Below are 13,792 nucleotides of genomic sequence, written 5' to 3' on the forward strand. Positions count from 1 at the left end.
CCTTTGTAGGCCTTCTGGACAGTGCACTAATACTGAACTGGCTGAAGACCAAGTTGTCTGAAGAAATTGTCAATGTCTTCTATTTTTGTGATTCTTCCATAGTGTCACAAGAGCCCAGTCTTTTCCCTTGCACCTATGAACACTCACTGTGATTAATATTGCAGTAAGTGACATAACTGCAGCTCTCATAGCTGAGTTTTCCCCCTTTTCTCTGCAAAAACAAGTGTGATCTTGGGTTTAATAGAAGCAGGAGAAACTTCAGTACATATTCCAATGTCATTTATCTCTTGCCTCTAGGGGAGACATAACATTTGCTTCTATTCTTACCAGGAAATTTCCTTGAGACATCTGTTAAAATGCTGAAGACACTCCAAGGTGAATTGTGATGATAAAAGTTGATGATTAAAATGTGGAACACGGCAACTTTTTGGTGCATGACAGCACAAAGTTGAGCTTCTAGTCTCCTTTTTGCCGGCATTAAGGACATTTTGCGTGGGCTTTAAGCAAAAGCTGCACAAATCTAACATTTCTGTTACTATATTTGAAACTTCTAACCATGGGATTATAGGCATAACGTCCAAAAGTGAGCAGTTTTGACTTTTCTATGTCACACTCCTCTCTGTGTGAATAAGTATTTTTGTGTGTTCTTCAAAGGCATTTTGAAGAAGTCATGGAAAAATCCTCATTAACACTGAGGATTTTCTGTATTTGACTGGGAATATCAATGTTTATGTCAAAGACAGAGCACTAGGCAGTTAATACTGCCAAGATTTGGTTGAAGATTTGAGGCCAAATATGCAAAGCCACCAAAATCTTAACCCAGAAGTCAGTGATAAATTAACTTGCTTAGTTCCTCTCACCCAGAAGTGACCACTTATAGTGGTCAGTATGTGTCATCTAGTACCCCTGAAAGCTCTTCAGCAGTTCTTTACCTACAGCAGGGGAGAATCCATGTGGAAAAATGGATATCACATTATTTCCATACCTTACAGGTGATGGAAACGGTCCGAGTGTGTCATCTGAACACTGAGGAGTGTGTATCTAAGAAACATCCTCAAGCTTTGACCTGTAAATAAACTACCTGTAAAATGTCAGTGGTAGATGCTTTCAGACTGCAGCTAACGTGTTGTTGGGTTTCTGTTTGTGTTTTTGCTTTCTGGCAGACTCTGGACGAGAGCTTGTTATTACAGACCCGGTTATCAAGAATCGAGAGCTCTTCATTTCAGATTACGTTGACACCTACCACGCTGCTGCCCTCAGGTAAGCTGCAGAGGATGTGGTGCAGTGTCTGAGGTGGGTGAGAAAACACAGATGGAGGGAGAGGTGCTTTTTCTGTTAGTGTGGGGATCATTAACATATTGCTCAGCTTTCTCCTCTCTCCTCAGTAATTAACTTGTGTTATCTGTTCCCATTCAAAAAGCAGCCGTAATTCTCCAATCTCGTTTTCATCTCAGTTAATCAATGTTGCTCACAAGATATTGTTTCCCATCAATGCCAATTTAGGTTATTGCTGGTTCCTGCAGAAATACTACCCAGCCCTCCTCCGTGTTTGATTTCCCTATTAACAATAGCACCTCCTAGTAAAGTGACTGTTAGGATGCTGCCCTGATTAAATTGCCTTAAAGGCTTTTTCTCTGAGGCTCTTGTCATTGTTGCAGCTCAGCTAAGAGCTCCATTAAAAACTGGCTGTTACAGACAGGAGGTAATGGACCCCGATATTGTTCCCTGCACTGTGTGCCCTTCCCGGGAGGTTGCTGCTCTCTTTCCTCCCCAAGTTTTGAACTGAAGTGCCTAACCTTTGCCTAGGCTGAGGGGGATATACCGTTACTTCCAAATGTTTTCAAATAGAAACAGGGAGGCATTATTTTTCAGCACATTTTCCACATGCCAAACATGCATGGATATTGTCAGAATGCAAATTGAATAATCTCCCTGATAATAATGCTCAGATGGTGTTTCACCAGAACCATCTGGAGACATTTTTTTGTTCAGAGTCCCTTTGCTGAAGCCACTTACTGCAAGATAAACTGGCTGCAACTTCTGTTCTGTGAGATGAAGTCTTTGATTTACATATTAGACTTCTTTTATAAACTCAGAATTCCAGTGGTGTGCTGCAGTCTCCTGAAATTCCACAGGGCTTTCTCTGAGCTACAGAAGGTCGTCTTCCAATGTGAAATCTGCATGCTCAGAAACAAGCCAGCAGGAGGTTGGCTGCCTTGATGGAACCGGGCTTGGAAATCTAACTGTCTGCTTGAACAGAGAGACACTCAATCTTCCCTGGGAGTATTTTAACCTCTTTTCTACATTCTTTCTGTGTTTTTATCTTTAAAGAAAAGATGAGAATAGAAAAATAAAAACGGGATATATGTGTATACAAGCAAACTTGAAAAATAACCTTCTCTTCTCCCCTACCAAAAAGAATGAAGGCTGCTGGAAGACCAAACTGATCAATTCCTCAACCTGTCTTGTGTTTTATCTGTCATCTTGTAGTCTGGAAGTGCACAGCACAGGCAGCTTTCAAATAGCTCTTTTGTTTCTCTTTGGCATATGGTTTCACTGTTGCTTTGTTGTGTTCTGGATTCTTCATACTTGTGGTATTTCTTACCAGCTTGGAGATGGTATGTAAAGATGCTGATAATTGAGAGAATACACTTTTGCAGGATAAAGCTTATATTTTTGCTGATTCTTTCCTAGCAAATTGCCATTAATCCGTGTCAGTGATTTTCAGTGTACAAGACGAACATCAGGGTGTAATTGCACGTGGTGTTCTTACAGCTTGAGAACACAAAGTAGGCAGAATATATTGTGATGCGTGAAAGGAGGCTTAACATGAAGTTCTAATTTATTATAATACGAGATTATTTCCCTGTCCTCTGCAAACAAATGGCTCTGGTCACACAATGAATTGCTGACAAACTGGGAAATAAAACCAGTCATTGTAACTACCAATTTTCTGCTCTAACCAGTGGAAAAATTTAACTAGAGGATACTTGTAGATCCCAGGGGAAGTGTGTAATGAAAGTGATGTCCTTTTTACCCGTATGGTAAAGCTTTGTGGTAATATGTAGTACTACTTGTCTGAAACGCTATGAACAAGATGTACTGCTTTCATGAGTATAGATAATACAAGCTTATTTGGAAACCCCTTATTAACCATCAGATGAATTGTTGAAAGGAAACTAAATCTTTTCCCCAAAAACACTTTTAAAATGGGAATTTAATGTGAGATATCAAAACAAATACCCCTTCTCATTTTCTTTCTTTCTAAATGACTCAGGTAGGAAACTAGCTCGAGCCACCAGGGACAGAAGAAATTCATCAGTATTTGTGATGTCTGGGCTACAGATCTTGCTAATGTTCCATTCCAACCTGGCCTCACCCAGGGTTGCTTTGTCCTTTGCCGGAAAGTGATTGCCTGAGAATGAGGCAATCATAGGGACAGTTGTGCTGCCTCAGCTCACAGCATAGCCACATTGATTTTGTCTTGTAACACTCAGCAACTTTATTCATCCATCATCCTTCTGGGGTGTTTTTTCTCTCCTGTAGTAGTTGATGTTGTGTATCAGAGAGCTGGTGTTGCAAGGCAAGGTTCTCTTCATTGGTAAGTGCTTTACCATCAGAAGATGAGGAAGGAAAAGCAGGCTTAGCATTTCAACTTCCCAGTGCTGTTCTTCAAGTATGCAGTGCTTTTAAGCTCTGTCGAGAAGGCTGGGCAAACAGGTCCACTATTATTACAGGCAAAACAGTTGTTCATCTTGGGGGATTGGTGGCAGTAGCACTTTTCATTCTATTTTAACCAAGACTGGCAAACCTTTTTATAATGTTAAATAAGCCCCATAGCAGCTTATTTATAAGAGCAAAGACTGTTGAGTAAAACCAAGTGAAAAGAGATGTGATCTGTGTTAGTAGCAGAAAGCTTGACATCCTGAAAAAGAGCAAAGTCTTGTGCTTTGTTGATTGCATTGCATCAGGTTGAGATAAAAAGCACTAATTCTTTGCCTGTCTGGCCTGTTTGTCTGTGCCCGCTTCTGATCTGATTTACTTGGCAGCAGCAAACTGCAGTGCTCTGAATGACAAAACCCCAGCAGCTGTTGAACATTAACAGACCAAGAAGCCCTTGAGGAAATGGGATGCAACTTCTTACAGCTCGTCTTAATGCTCATCCTTAAGGATAATGACTTCATCAACAAACCATGTTAAAAATTATTAACAATCTGGTTTAGAACAAGCCAATAAATCCTCTTTTCCCTTTTTTCCCCCCTCTCTTTTTTATAATGTCTCTATTTTATGTATGAAAGTAGAAGAAACTTGTGTGTGCTTGGAATTTGCATTGTTAGGATTGCTAAAACCCACATAGCTTTGCTTTTGATTTGGAAGTGCTATTAAACTGCAGTTTTATTTAGCTTTCTAAATAAAAAGCTGACTTCCTAAATAATGCAAATAGAATTTTCAAAGCTTCCTTAAAACATGTATGTAATAGGACTGTAAAACCTTTGAAAAGACCACATATTTAGGACTGTATTTCTAAGGTATGCTGAAATTTGGCCCGATGCTGGTTGATTGAGAAGGAATGAATGTTTGTAGAACACCATCCGAGACATTGTAACTGCATTTTCTTCCCTTTCCACCATGGGAAGAATCTGCATGGTTATTTGTTACAACAGGCTTATATTTCTGGCCGCCTAGACATTTATGAGAACACAAGGATGTCTGTGGGCTTATACACAGATTGCAGTGGCACTTAATTAAAATAGTTGTTTTTCAGGACTGAATTCTAATACCGTTTCCCCTCTTTCTTTCAGAGGGAAGTGTAATATCTCCCATTTCTCTGACATATTTGCTGCTAGAGAGTTTAAAGCCCGAGTGGATTCATTTTTCTACATACTGGGCTATAATCCAGAGACAAGGTAAGTGATGGGACTTTTAAAGGCAAGTTTTACCACTAAGCCGAGCCTGTAGGAACAGGAAAAAACTACTCAAGTAAAGTTGAAATCAAGTATGATGCTGATAGGTGGGGTGGAAGGAATGTGAGGGAGAAGCTGCATCTTCCTGTGGAGTGTATGTATAGGAGAAGGTATCAAAATTGTGCTGTGGGTCATGACATCTGATTGCATCTCTGGGTCAGTAACATACTGCTTCAAACCAGGGTTTTAAGCACTGGGTTTAAAGCTTGCAGTCATTAGCAGGAATTCTTAGTTGTGTCACTGGCTAAATGCACACCCCTGGAAATCCTTCCTAAATTCACACGTTCTAGTAAGCAATGTTGAAACTTGCACACTTAAGAAATCAAATTGAAAGTTTTAAAGTGTGGAAATTCCTGTTTTCACGTGTAAATACGCACATAAGGTCCCATATCAACAATTCCTAGTTTATGCTTTGCTGGCCTAGAGCAAATTAGAGGTACAGAAAGGTGGTTTTGGGAATTAATACCTATCTGAAGAAGGAGTGTTCAGCAGGGGGTCATCCAACCGACCTTCATCAGCTGTGGTTGCAAAGCAGAACTGATACTAGGCTGTACCTTCATTATTCTTCAGGTCCAAACCATGTCTCTTATATTTTCATTTATGTAGTTTTGTAAACCCAGAGAATGCTTTACAAATACTGCCTTTAAGAAACTTGTTGTTTAGGGATGTATTTCCACAAGCACTTGAGTAAAAGATGAATAGCACCTAACAGGGCTCAGCAAGGTCTGTGCTGGCTGAAAGCTCTATTGTTTCTTTCAGTGCAGAAAACAATTAGCTGTGGACTTTGATTTCTAGAGATACTGTTGAGAAAAGTATTATTCTAAGTGGGGATTAGATAAGCCTATAAAGAATAAATATTTGAATTGTTACATGGTAGATTTAGTGTTTTTAATGCAGATAGGAATCTTTATGCTTCAGGGCATAGCCAACCGCTAAGTGCTTGCAGTTAGGAAGAAACTCCCTGTGTGGGCATATTATTATGTAATTGCCTATTTATGAGGCTGCCTTTACCTTGCTCTGAAGTGTCTTAAACTACCCTTATGTCTGAGATGGGGTATTGGATTAGGTAAGCTCCCTGAATAGATTCAGTTTGCATTCATAGCAGGTATCACTGTCAGTCCCTAGGAGGCAATCTTGCTAGTTGCGTGGTGCAGAGCTCTGGGGAAAGGGCCTGAAATCCTGTAATATTTTATAATACAATATGTTAAAATGGTTTTGTAACATCATTTGTGTATCTTTTTGGAGCGGTCCCACAAGGTGAGGCGTTTATGAAGTCTGTAGTGTGGTGTATCTCTGATATTCAGCATCACGCTCGATGCCTGTGTTTAACTTTGTCACTTCTCTTTGGTGCATTTTAGTTTTGAGGATATGAATGCTAAATGGACTGTTTGTATTAGTGTTCAAGTTCTGTGTTTAATGGATGATTTCTCTTATGAAATGCCATTTATGTGAGTACTCACTGTGGTTTTAAACCCACTTTCTGTGTAGAAGTAGCTGTTAATTCTTCCAGCTATTAGAAAATGAGTGACCCTGAAAAGATCAATGAAATGACAGAGCATAGCACTTAGTGATCAGGTAATTACTCACACTAGCCAGCTCTCAAAATGCAGGTTTTTCTTCATTTGGTTACAGCCACTTTGTTTTGTGGTTGTGGTTTGCTTTTCTAGTTCAAGTGTGTATTTTTGTCTTGGAACGAGGGGAGATGTAGAAGAAGGATTTCAGTCTGGGTTGCTGGATTATATTTGACCTGAGTGTTTGCTACTGCTTTACAATGCATGCTTCTTTGAGTACGTATCTGTAGATATATTTTGCTTCTGGATGTAAAAGTGTTGTAGCACACAATCCAGGATGACCTGTTGGTGGTTTGTCTATAAAAACTAAACTTTGTCTTCATCTTGATCAGCTTTGGTAATGTAGTGTTTTGTTTCACGTGGGAAGGATGGAAGATGTTTCATGGTAGCTCGAAGTAACAATATGTTGTAGATGAGGTTCAGGATACTGTGACGTGACCCCCCAATTGACTTGTAGTAATGTGTGATAGGATACACTCAGACAAAACAAGCTTGAGTTGTGGATTGTATCTACAAACATGGATTTCTGTTTGAGTGACTTGATTTTGTGTTCAACATAAGCTGCCCATATACTTTTCCAGGACTCTGAAATGCAGCTCAGTGGCTTGGGTATATATTTTCTATGTTTTGAAGTGTTCTAGTTGCAAGACAACCCACAGAAACTCCAGACCCCAAACACATCTAAAGCACTGGTGTGGTGGATGTGTAACCAGAGGCCCTTCTGTGCATAGAGGAAAGTATGCTTTGTGCTTTCTTGTTTATTTGAAACCTTGCTGGGGAAATAGCAACCACAATCCTGTTGTTGATCATTCTGTGGTCTGGAGGTGCAAACCTCTGTGTTTTGGGATAATTTTCTTCTTTACAGTGAATATCAAGCTGGTTTGGGGTATTTTTTTGTACAAGGTTACACACTATGTCTGAGTAATTCTCACATCAGTGAGAAAAATCTGATTGTGGAGTAAAGACCTAAACTAATCTCAAAGCTAGAGGCTGGTGTTAGGACCTTGAATAGAGTGTTAATCAAGCTACTAAGTAGTCCTGAAATAATGTTCCTGGCTCTCAAGAGTGTGGAATACATCCACTAAGCTTGTATAGGCAGCTGAGAAAGAAAACTCATTTTATGCTAAGTACTTTCAGATAATTAATTTCATGTCTCTTCAGAGCAGTGGCTGCTCTGACACCGACTAATTCCACTAACATGGAATCCCACTCAAACTTGTGGCTTCCCAAATGGCCAGATGAGATCAGTGTTTTATCAGAGAACAAATGTTAGGTGAATTGTATATGCCCTGAAATGAGTTTAAAAGCATTTCAAAGCATATAGAGTAGCAGTAAGCAAACATTAATGGACAAACAGACCTGACGTACCACTTCAGAGAATCAGTAGCTGCACCAGCTTGAGTTAAGCTGTTGAATTTGGTATTTGAGTCAGAAATCAGCTCTGCCTGTTAAAAAGAAATATGCAGTAAGGCTTGGGAATGCTGTTCAACATGCTGCTTGACCACAGACAGCTGCTTTTCAGCAGCTCACATCTTGCCACTCATTTACTACAAGTCTGATTCTTACCCTGTCTGTAATATCATGCCATATGTGGCTGATTTGGGCAAGAAATTCTTCCAGTCCTTCCTCTTGTACTCTGAGATCCTGCATAGACTTACAGACCCAACTTGGAGCTCTTACTCAAGGGTGCAGGCATGCCAAATGCCACTATTGGTATTGGCCTGTTTTGTAGTGTACTGGCATGTACGAAGCAATCAGTTCTTTGCTCTCAGGAGTAAATACGTTATGAAGTTTTGTCTGACATTTGTAAATATACATAGATTTGAATGCTACTGACTTTTTTACTTGGAACTAGAAATAACCAGATACTATTCCACAGACAGTTTTCATGGCTATGATGCAAAATTCCTCTTCCATAGCATAGTCTTGCATTGTAGAACAAAATATCAGCACACATGCAGGGCGCAGCTGACTTTTTGGAATAGTTGTTTCGGGAAGACCAGGCTCTTGTCTGCGCTTTTATTCCACAACATTTGCTCTTCCTTTATTTTTTAATCTTCTGAAGTGTTGTAGGGTGCTGTTGTGAGTTATGGGAGTATTGGTGTGTCTCTGAGAGGAGTGAAGGTAACTTGCTTTTTCTTGTCCTTCATGACTTATGATGTTGTCTGGAAGGGAATTTCTGTTGAAAGTCTGAATCAAGAGCCTCTTTCTTCTTCTTTTCCCCTTTCTCCCCCTCTTTTCAATGGAAAGCATAGTGAGTAGAGTACAAGCTTCAGGCCTAGAACCAGATTGAGTAGTATATATTCTTACAAAGTCAAGAAGCCAGTGTGGAGTTGTGTGTAAGTAGGATTGTCAAAGCTTCCTCTTAATGTTGCCCTTTGGGAAAAAATGTAGTTGAATGATAAATTGATATCTACAACCAAAATGTGAACTGCAGAGCTCTGTTTGGCTGTTGGAATCCTTTTCTCTGGTTAATATTTAGCAGTCACAGTATTTTGTCTCTGTGCATGTAATAGTGCCTGGGGCAGTGATAGAGGGTGAAATGATGATAAAGATCTTAGATATATCCATCCTTATGTCTCAAATCAGAGGCTTGGGAGAACACTGTGACAGTTTGTGGTATACTTTGTTTATAAAAGACAATTCCTACAGTGTATCACAAGCCCTATTTTATTTAAATAGGTTTAGCAATTTTAAATACAACCAGGAATCCTTCTGATGGGGAATACTGGGGGGTGTTTGTATGGTGTGCCCATGTGATGTGAAACAGATGGCTTCTGTATGTCTTACTAAATTACAAACAAAGTTGGTTTGTATCATTCCTTGTCCAGTATCCCTGGGAAAGAATTATGGAAGGTGCTGAGCACCCTCACTTCATGTCAGTAGGTGTTGTCATGCGTTGAAGTGCAGTTGATTTCTTTTAAATACACAAACTCCCCTTTCATTAGGTAAATGGATGTATAACTTCCTTGGGTTGTTCTTTCTGCCTCACATTATTAATACCATTTGGAATACGTTATTTTTATGTGGCCATATCTCAATTTATCACTGAACTTATAGGGTGGCATAAAAGCTGAGAACTTTTACTCATGTTCATGTTGTGAACTTCAGGGGAATAAACCCATTTCAGAACAGCACAAAAAACCCCAGAAGTATGTTTCAGCTACAGCTGGAATCAAGACCAGATACATTTGACCTTGTAAATGTTCTTACCTAAATCAGTTGGGGAAGGCTGTCCGACATATTTGGGGTAATCATCTTGTTCTAGTGTGTAGGCTGGGAAAACAGGGTTTTGTTCTGTGTGTGTGGCCTCCTGTAATATCTTATAACAGAAGTGAGCTGATAGAATGTTATGGTGAGTTTATCTCCCTTTCAAAAAGTAGTTTATACAACTTCATTGTGCTTCTGGAAGTTTCAAATACATAGCCTGGTATAGTGTAGTAGTTTAAAAAGACATAGAAACTTTTATCATGGTTGGTTTTGTTTGGTTTTAAATGTATTTTTTACAAGTGTGAGCCAAACCCCTCTATCCTGTATCTTTGGGAATGGCACCTGCACATTATGTATGAGCTTTGGTGGCATCAGTTCCACCAGTCATGGAGCCTGAAATGTTCAATAAGAATTATTATTTCAGGTTCATTGAAGGAGCCAGCCTCTGTTGGTGCAGGTTCCCAACCCAAGAAGGGGGTGGGATATAACATAATATGGGCAACAAGAAAGATGTATCCACCTATGTTGTAACAAAATTGTCTTGCTGACTTGTTGTAAGAAAGAAAATTAGGGATTGTTATGGGGCCTGATGTGTTTTGCTCAGTGTGTTTCTGTCTTTTAAAATGCAAAATTGGAGACATTTAGCCCTCTCTATCCTCACCATAGATTCAGGCATCTCCAGGCTCTAAAATGGAGGCGAGGTACACTAATTAAAGCATTTAATGCTGTAGGTGTGAGGGATATTACCTGCATCTAAATGGGTAGCTAAGAATTGTTTTGAAAACTACATTAATAAACAGGAACACCAAAAATCAAGGTGATGAAGGAAGTTCAAACAGTGAGTCAAGTCTGGCTCCCCTCAGGTTCACCTTGTGTTCACACCTGCTTGTAAATGGCAATGGCACTGTTGCTGTGAATACATTCTTTAAATGCTTTTTTAATACATTCCGTAAATGTTCTCATATGTTGCATTACTGACAGGTAGAATGAAAGCATTTTGTGAATCAGCTTGCTGCTTCCTTTCCTAACAAAATCCTATATTAAAACATGAAGCTTCTGTCATTTGCATCTGTGAAAACCTCTAAGCCTGTTAATGTAATTTTTTTTTCTAAAGCTAATCACAAACTAGATAAAACAAGCTTTTAGAAACCTTTCTTAGATCACTGTGTATTTTGCTTGGAGAAGATATATATATATATATAACAAGTGCTGGCACGGAGATCTCCAGCCTTGGAGCCGCTCTGCTCCGAAGCGTTGGCTGTATCAGATCCCCTCGCGAAGGCCCCACTTCCCTGCACACTAGCTTGGTATGCGGGAGCTGCCGAGTCTGTTCAGTGTGCTTTATTTACGGAAACAGCAGGCTTGAGATTGATTGCGTTGTAAGACACTGTGTGGATGAGGGAGGGTCACAGCACATGCTCAGTCCTGTCAGTCCGAGGGCGAAGTTTCTGCGTTCTGCGTGCAGGCTTAGGTCATAGCACAAGCTCAGTGGAAGCTCTCTGAGGTCTCTCAGACTGCATGTGCCTCCATTTTGAGTTGGTAGAGTGGAAAAGGCAGAGTTTTAGCTGTTAAGTAAGAGGGTTCAGGAATACATCTAAACCCACAAGAGCCTGTCATAGTCATGGATGATCCATTCAGCCCCTGCAGGTAGGCTACATCACTCTGGCCTCCCCTAAACAATGCTGATTTTTGCTGTTATGTGTGACTTCTGCAATGTTTATGAAATCATTTCATTACTATTGCATGTTCTTCAGAACCTTGTAATCACATCAGCTTTGCCGTGGAGCTGCTCGTGCGGTGCATGAGAGCACTGAGCAGGGGATCTGCTGCTTGAGGGGTGCATGTACCAAAACGTGGAAGCTGTGTGGGCTTATCTATATCTATATTATTTTCCCTTGTGGTGCAGTTTTCATTTCAGTGGTGCTGTCTGTGTGCCAACCCTCTGGCAGGTCCGGAGGGAGCTGCAGAGGCATTCTGCAGGATGCAGGGACCGAGGTGGCTGTTAGGAAATGTTTGGGCCTGCAACAGAGTGTTTAGATGATGTTCCAGGGAGGGTCGCAGATCCATTGGTTGCTCTGAGGATGGGTGGGTCTGCTCTTGACCGAGGGGCCGGGATCCTGCTGACACTTCCTCAAGTATTAAGGGAAAAATAAGTAGCCAGCATGGCTGTGCCTGCTTGTCAGTCACCTGCATCTGAAATGCAGCAATAGGCTTATGTATTGAGGAGCTTGTGGCATAACAGCTGTGTAAGAGAGACAGTGGTTTTATCAGGCTACCAAAGCACTTGATTTTATTCAGATCAGACTAAAAATCTGGGGATTTGGGCTCTACAGTTCTGCGTGGTGATAGTATGGTTGCAAGTGGGTTTTTGAGGCCCTTGTGAGACAGCCATCAGTGACTTGTCACTGCTAAATATAAATGGGTTTGTGAGGACTTGGGTGTGTTGAATGGGAGCAAACTGGATTCTGCAGCATGTTTTTGTGCGCGGTAGTGTCTGAACTTGTGCAAACCCCGATGCTGTTTGGCTGCAGCCCTCTGCCTGGCCCTCTGGCCTGCAGAACTGATCCCAGCACCATGGGGGCTGTTGCTGAGGAGAGATACTTCAATCAGAGCTACTTGTTAGTGAGTCACTGGAGTGTGTTGAGTGTGAAGGGGACAGGATGGTTTGTGCTGCTCAGAGTGACATCTCTGGAACTTTATAGCAGAAGGCTGACTTTTAGCCTTGCCCACATAGCTATTCCCCTGCGCAGTGTGCATTGCTGGGGCTACCTCTCTTTGGTCAGAAGCTAAGGTGTGAATGATGAATAGGACTGCATAGTTTTGCTCATGTTAGTGCCATGTCCATCTGTTTGCTATCTGAACTGTCAGTCCCTTTTCAGTTTCTGTTTATACCTGGAGAGCATAAAAATCAAGACCACCTCTTTAGTGTGGATCATTGGTCACTTGTGTCTTTGGCTGAAGCAAAGTCATGCTGATGATTATAGAGCATAATCCCCTTATTGGAAAGTCAGTGGAAAGGGGTGTCTGTAGGCTTTAGAAACATTCCTAATAAAGGAGCTACTTGAATATGTACAGGAATATGACATTGCTCTGCAGGAATACAGGGGTATGACACCTTCTCCTTCACGCTTGTTTTAAATGTTGACTTATAAGCAGGAGAGAATGCATTAAGTGATGGGGAGGGTTAATGTGTGATAGCAGAGGTGATAAAAAATAAAAACACCTCTGGGTTGTTCCAGAACAAAATCTGATTTTTCAAACAAAAATACTGCTTGTTTTGTTTGGCAAAACAAATGCTGCTGGAATAATAGGCCAAATAAGGGATTCTTCACTTAATCACTTGCACATGAGAACTTACGTATGTGCTGTTGGTTCTATTGGCTTCCAGAACCCCTCTGAAGGATGCCTGTGGTGTCCTGTAGGATTAGAAACGTGTAGATGTTTTCATTCCCTGTGGCAGCACTCCTCTCACAGCAGACCACCAGCATCTTTTGAGATCTCAGTTTTGCCTTTCCACGTGCTTCAACAGAGATGTCTTTCACCTCTGCTGCCAGTTGAGGGATTGGTCAGCCAGTTTATAAGGAAAGCAGTTGCTCAGGTTCGTGCATAGGTGTACAAGTGTTGCTTTTTTTAAACCAAAGCATAACACAAATAGGAACCAACCTCCTGGACCCCCTCAACCAGCAAAATCCCCCCAAAACCACTCCTCCACCACAATAAGAAACCAGAGCAGAAAAACCCCTTGGTAGAAGTCAGGCTGTCTGCTGTCATTATCTGTGGTACTAGCGAGATACATAGCGTGCTGAGAAGACCCCTTCTTGATCAGACTGGGAGTGTGCTTCCATAGTTACTACTAGTGGTGAAGTTTGCAGCTGGCCGGGTGCCCAGAAGATGCTCTCAAGCTCAGAGACAGTTGATAGGTGGTCTGGTGAGTTAGTTCCACTCCAAATAACTGTTTGAAGTTAGAAATATATAATGGAAGTGCTTGTATCTTGTCCTTTGGATGAAGAAATAGTGGCCAAATACTTGATAGTCTCACTTCCCTTT

At 40.9% G+C, this 13,792-nt stretch overlaps 1 protein-coding gene across 4 annotated transcripts in view; it reads left to right on the forward strand.

Annotated features, from left to right (window-relative positions):
* The window catches only part of RERE (arginine-glutamic acid dipeptide repeats), a 229,407-nt gene that overhangs the window by 118,586 nt on the left and 97,029 nt on the right, over window positions 1–13,792 (forward strand). For 3 of the 4 annotated variants that reach the window (XM_030507879.1, XM_030507880.1, XM_030507882.1), the window contains exons 5-6: window positions 1,164–1,260; window positions 4,803–4,907. In XM_030507879.1, coding sequence (XP_030363739.1) covers window positions 1,164–1,260; window positions 4,803–4,907 — 202 coding nt within the window. Of the gene's footprint in view, window positions 1–1,163; window positions 1,261–4,802; window positions 4,908–11,039; window positions 11,393–13,792 lie in introns of those variants that run through there. The other variant, XM_030507883.1, reaches the window with a different exon arrangement.

Source organism: Strigops habroptila, chromosome 16 (assembly GCF_004027225.2).
Source record: "Strigops habroptila isolate Jane chromosome 16, bStrHab1.2.pri, whole genome shotgun sequence".
Classification (NCBI taxonomy): Eukaryota; Metazoa; Chordata; class Aves; order Psittaciformes; family Psittacidae; genus Strigops; species Strigops habroptila.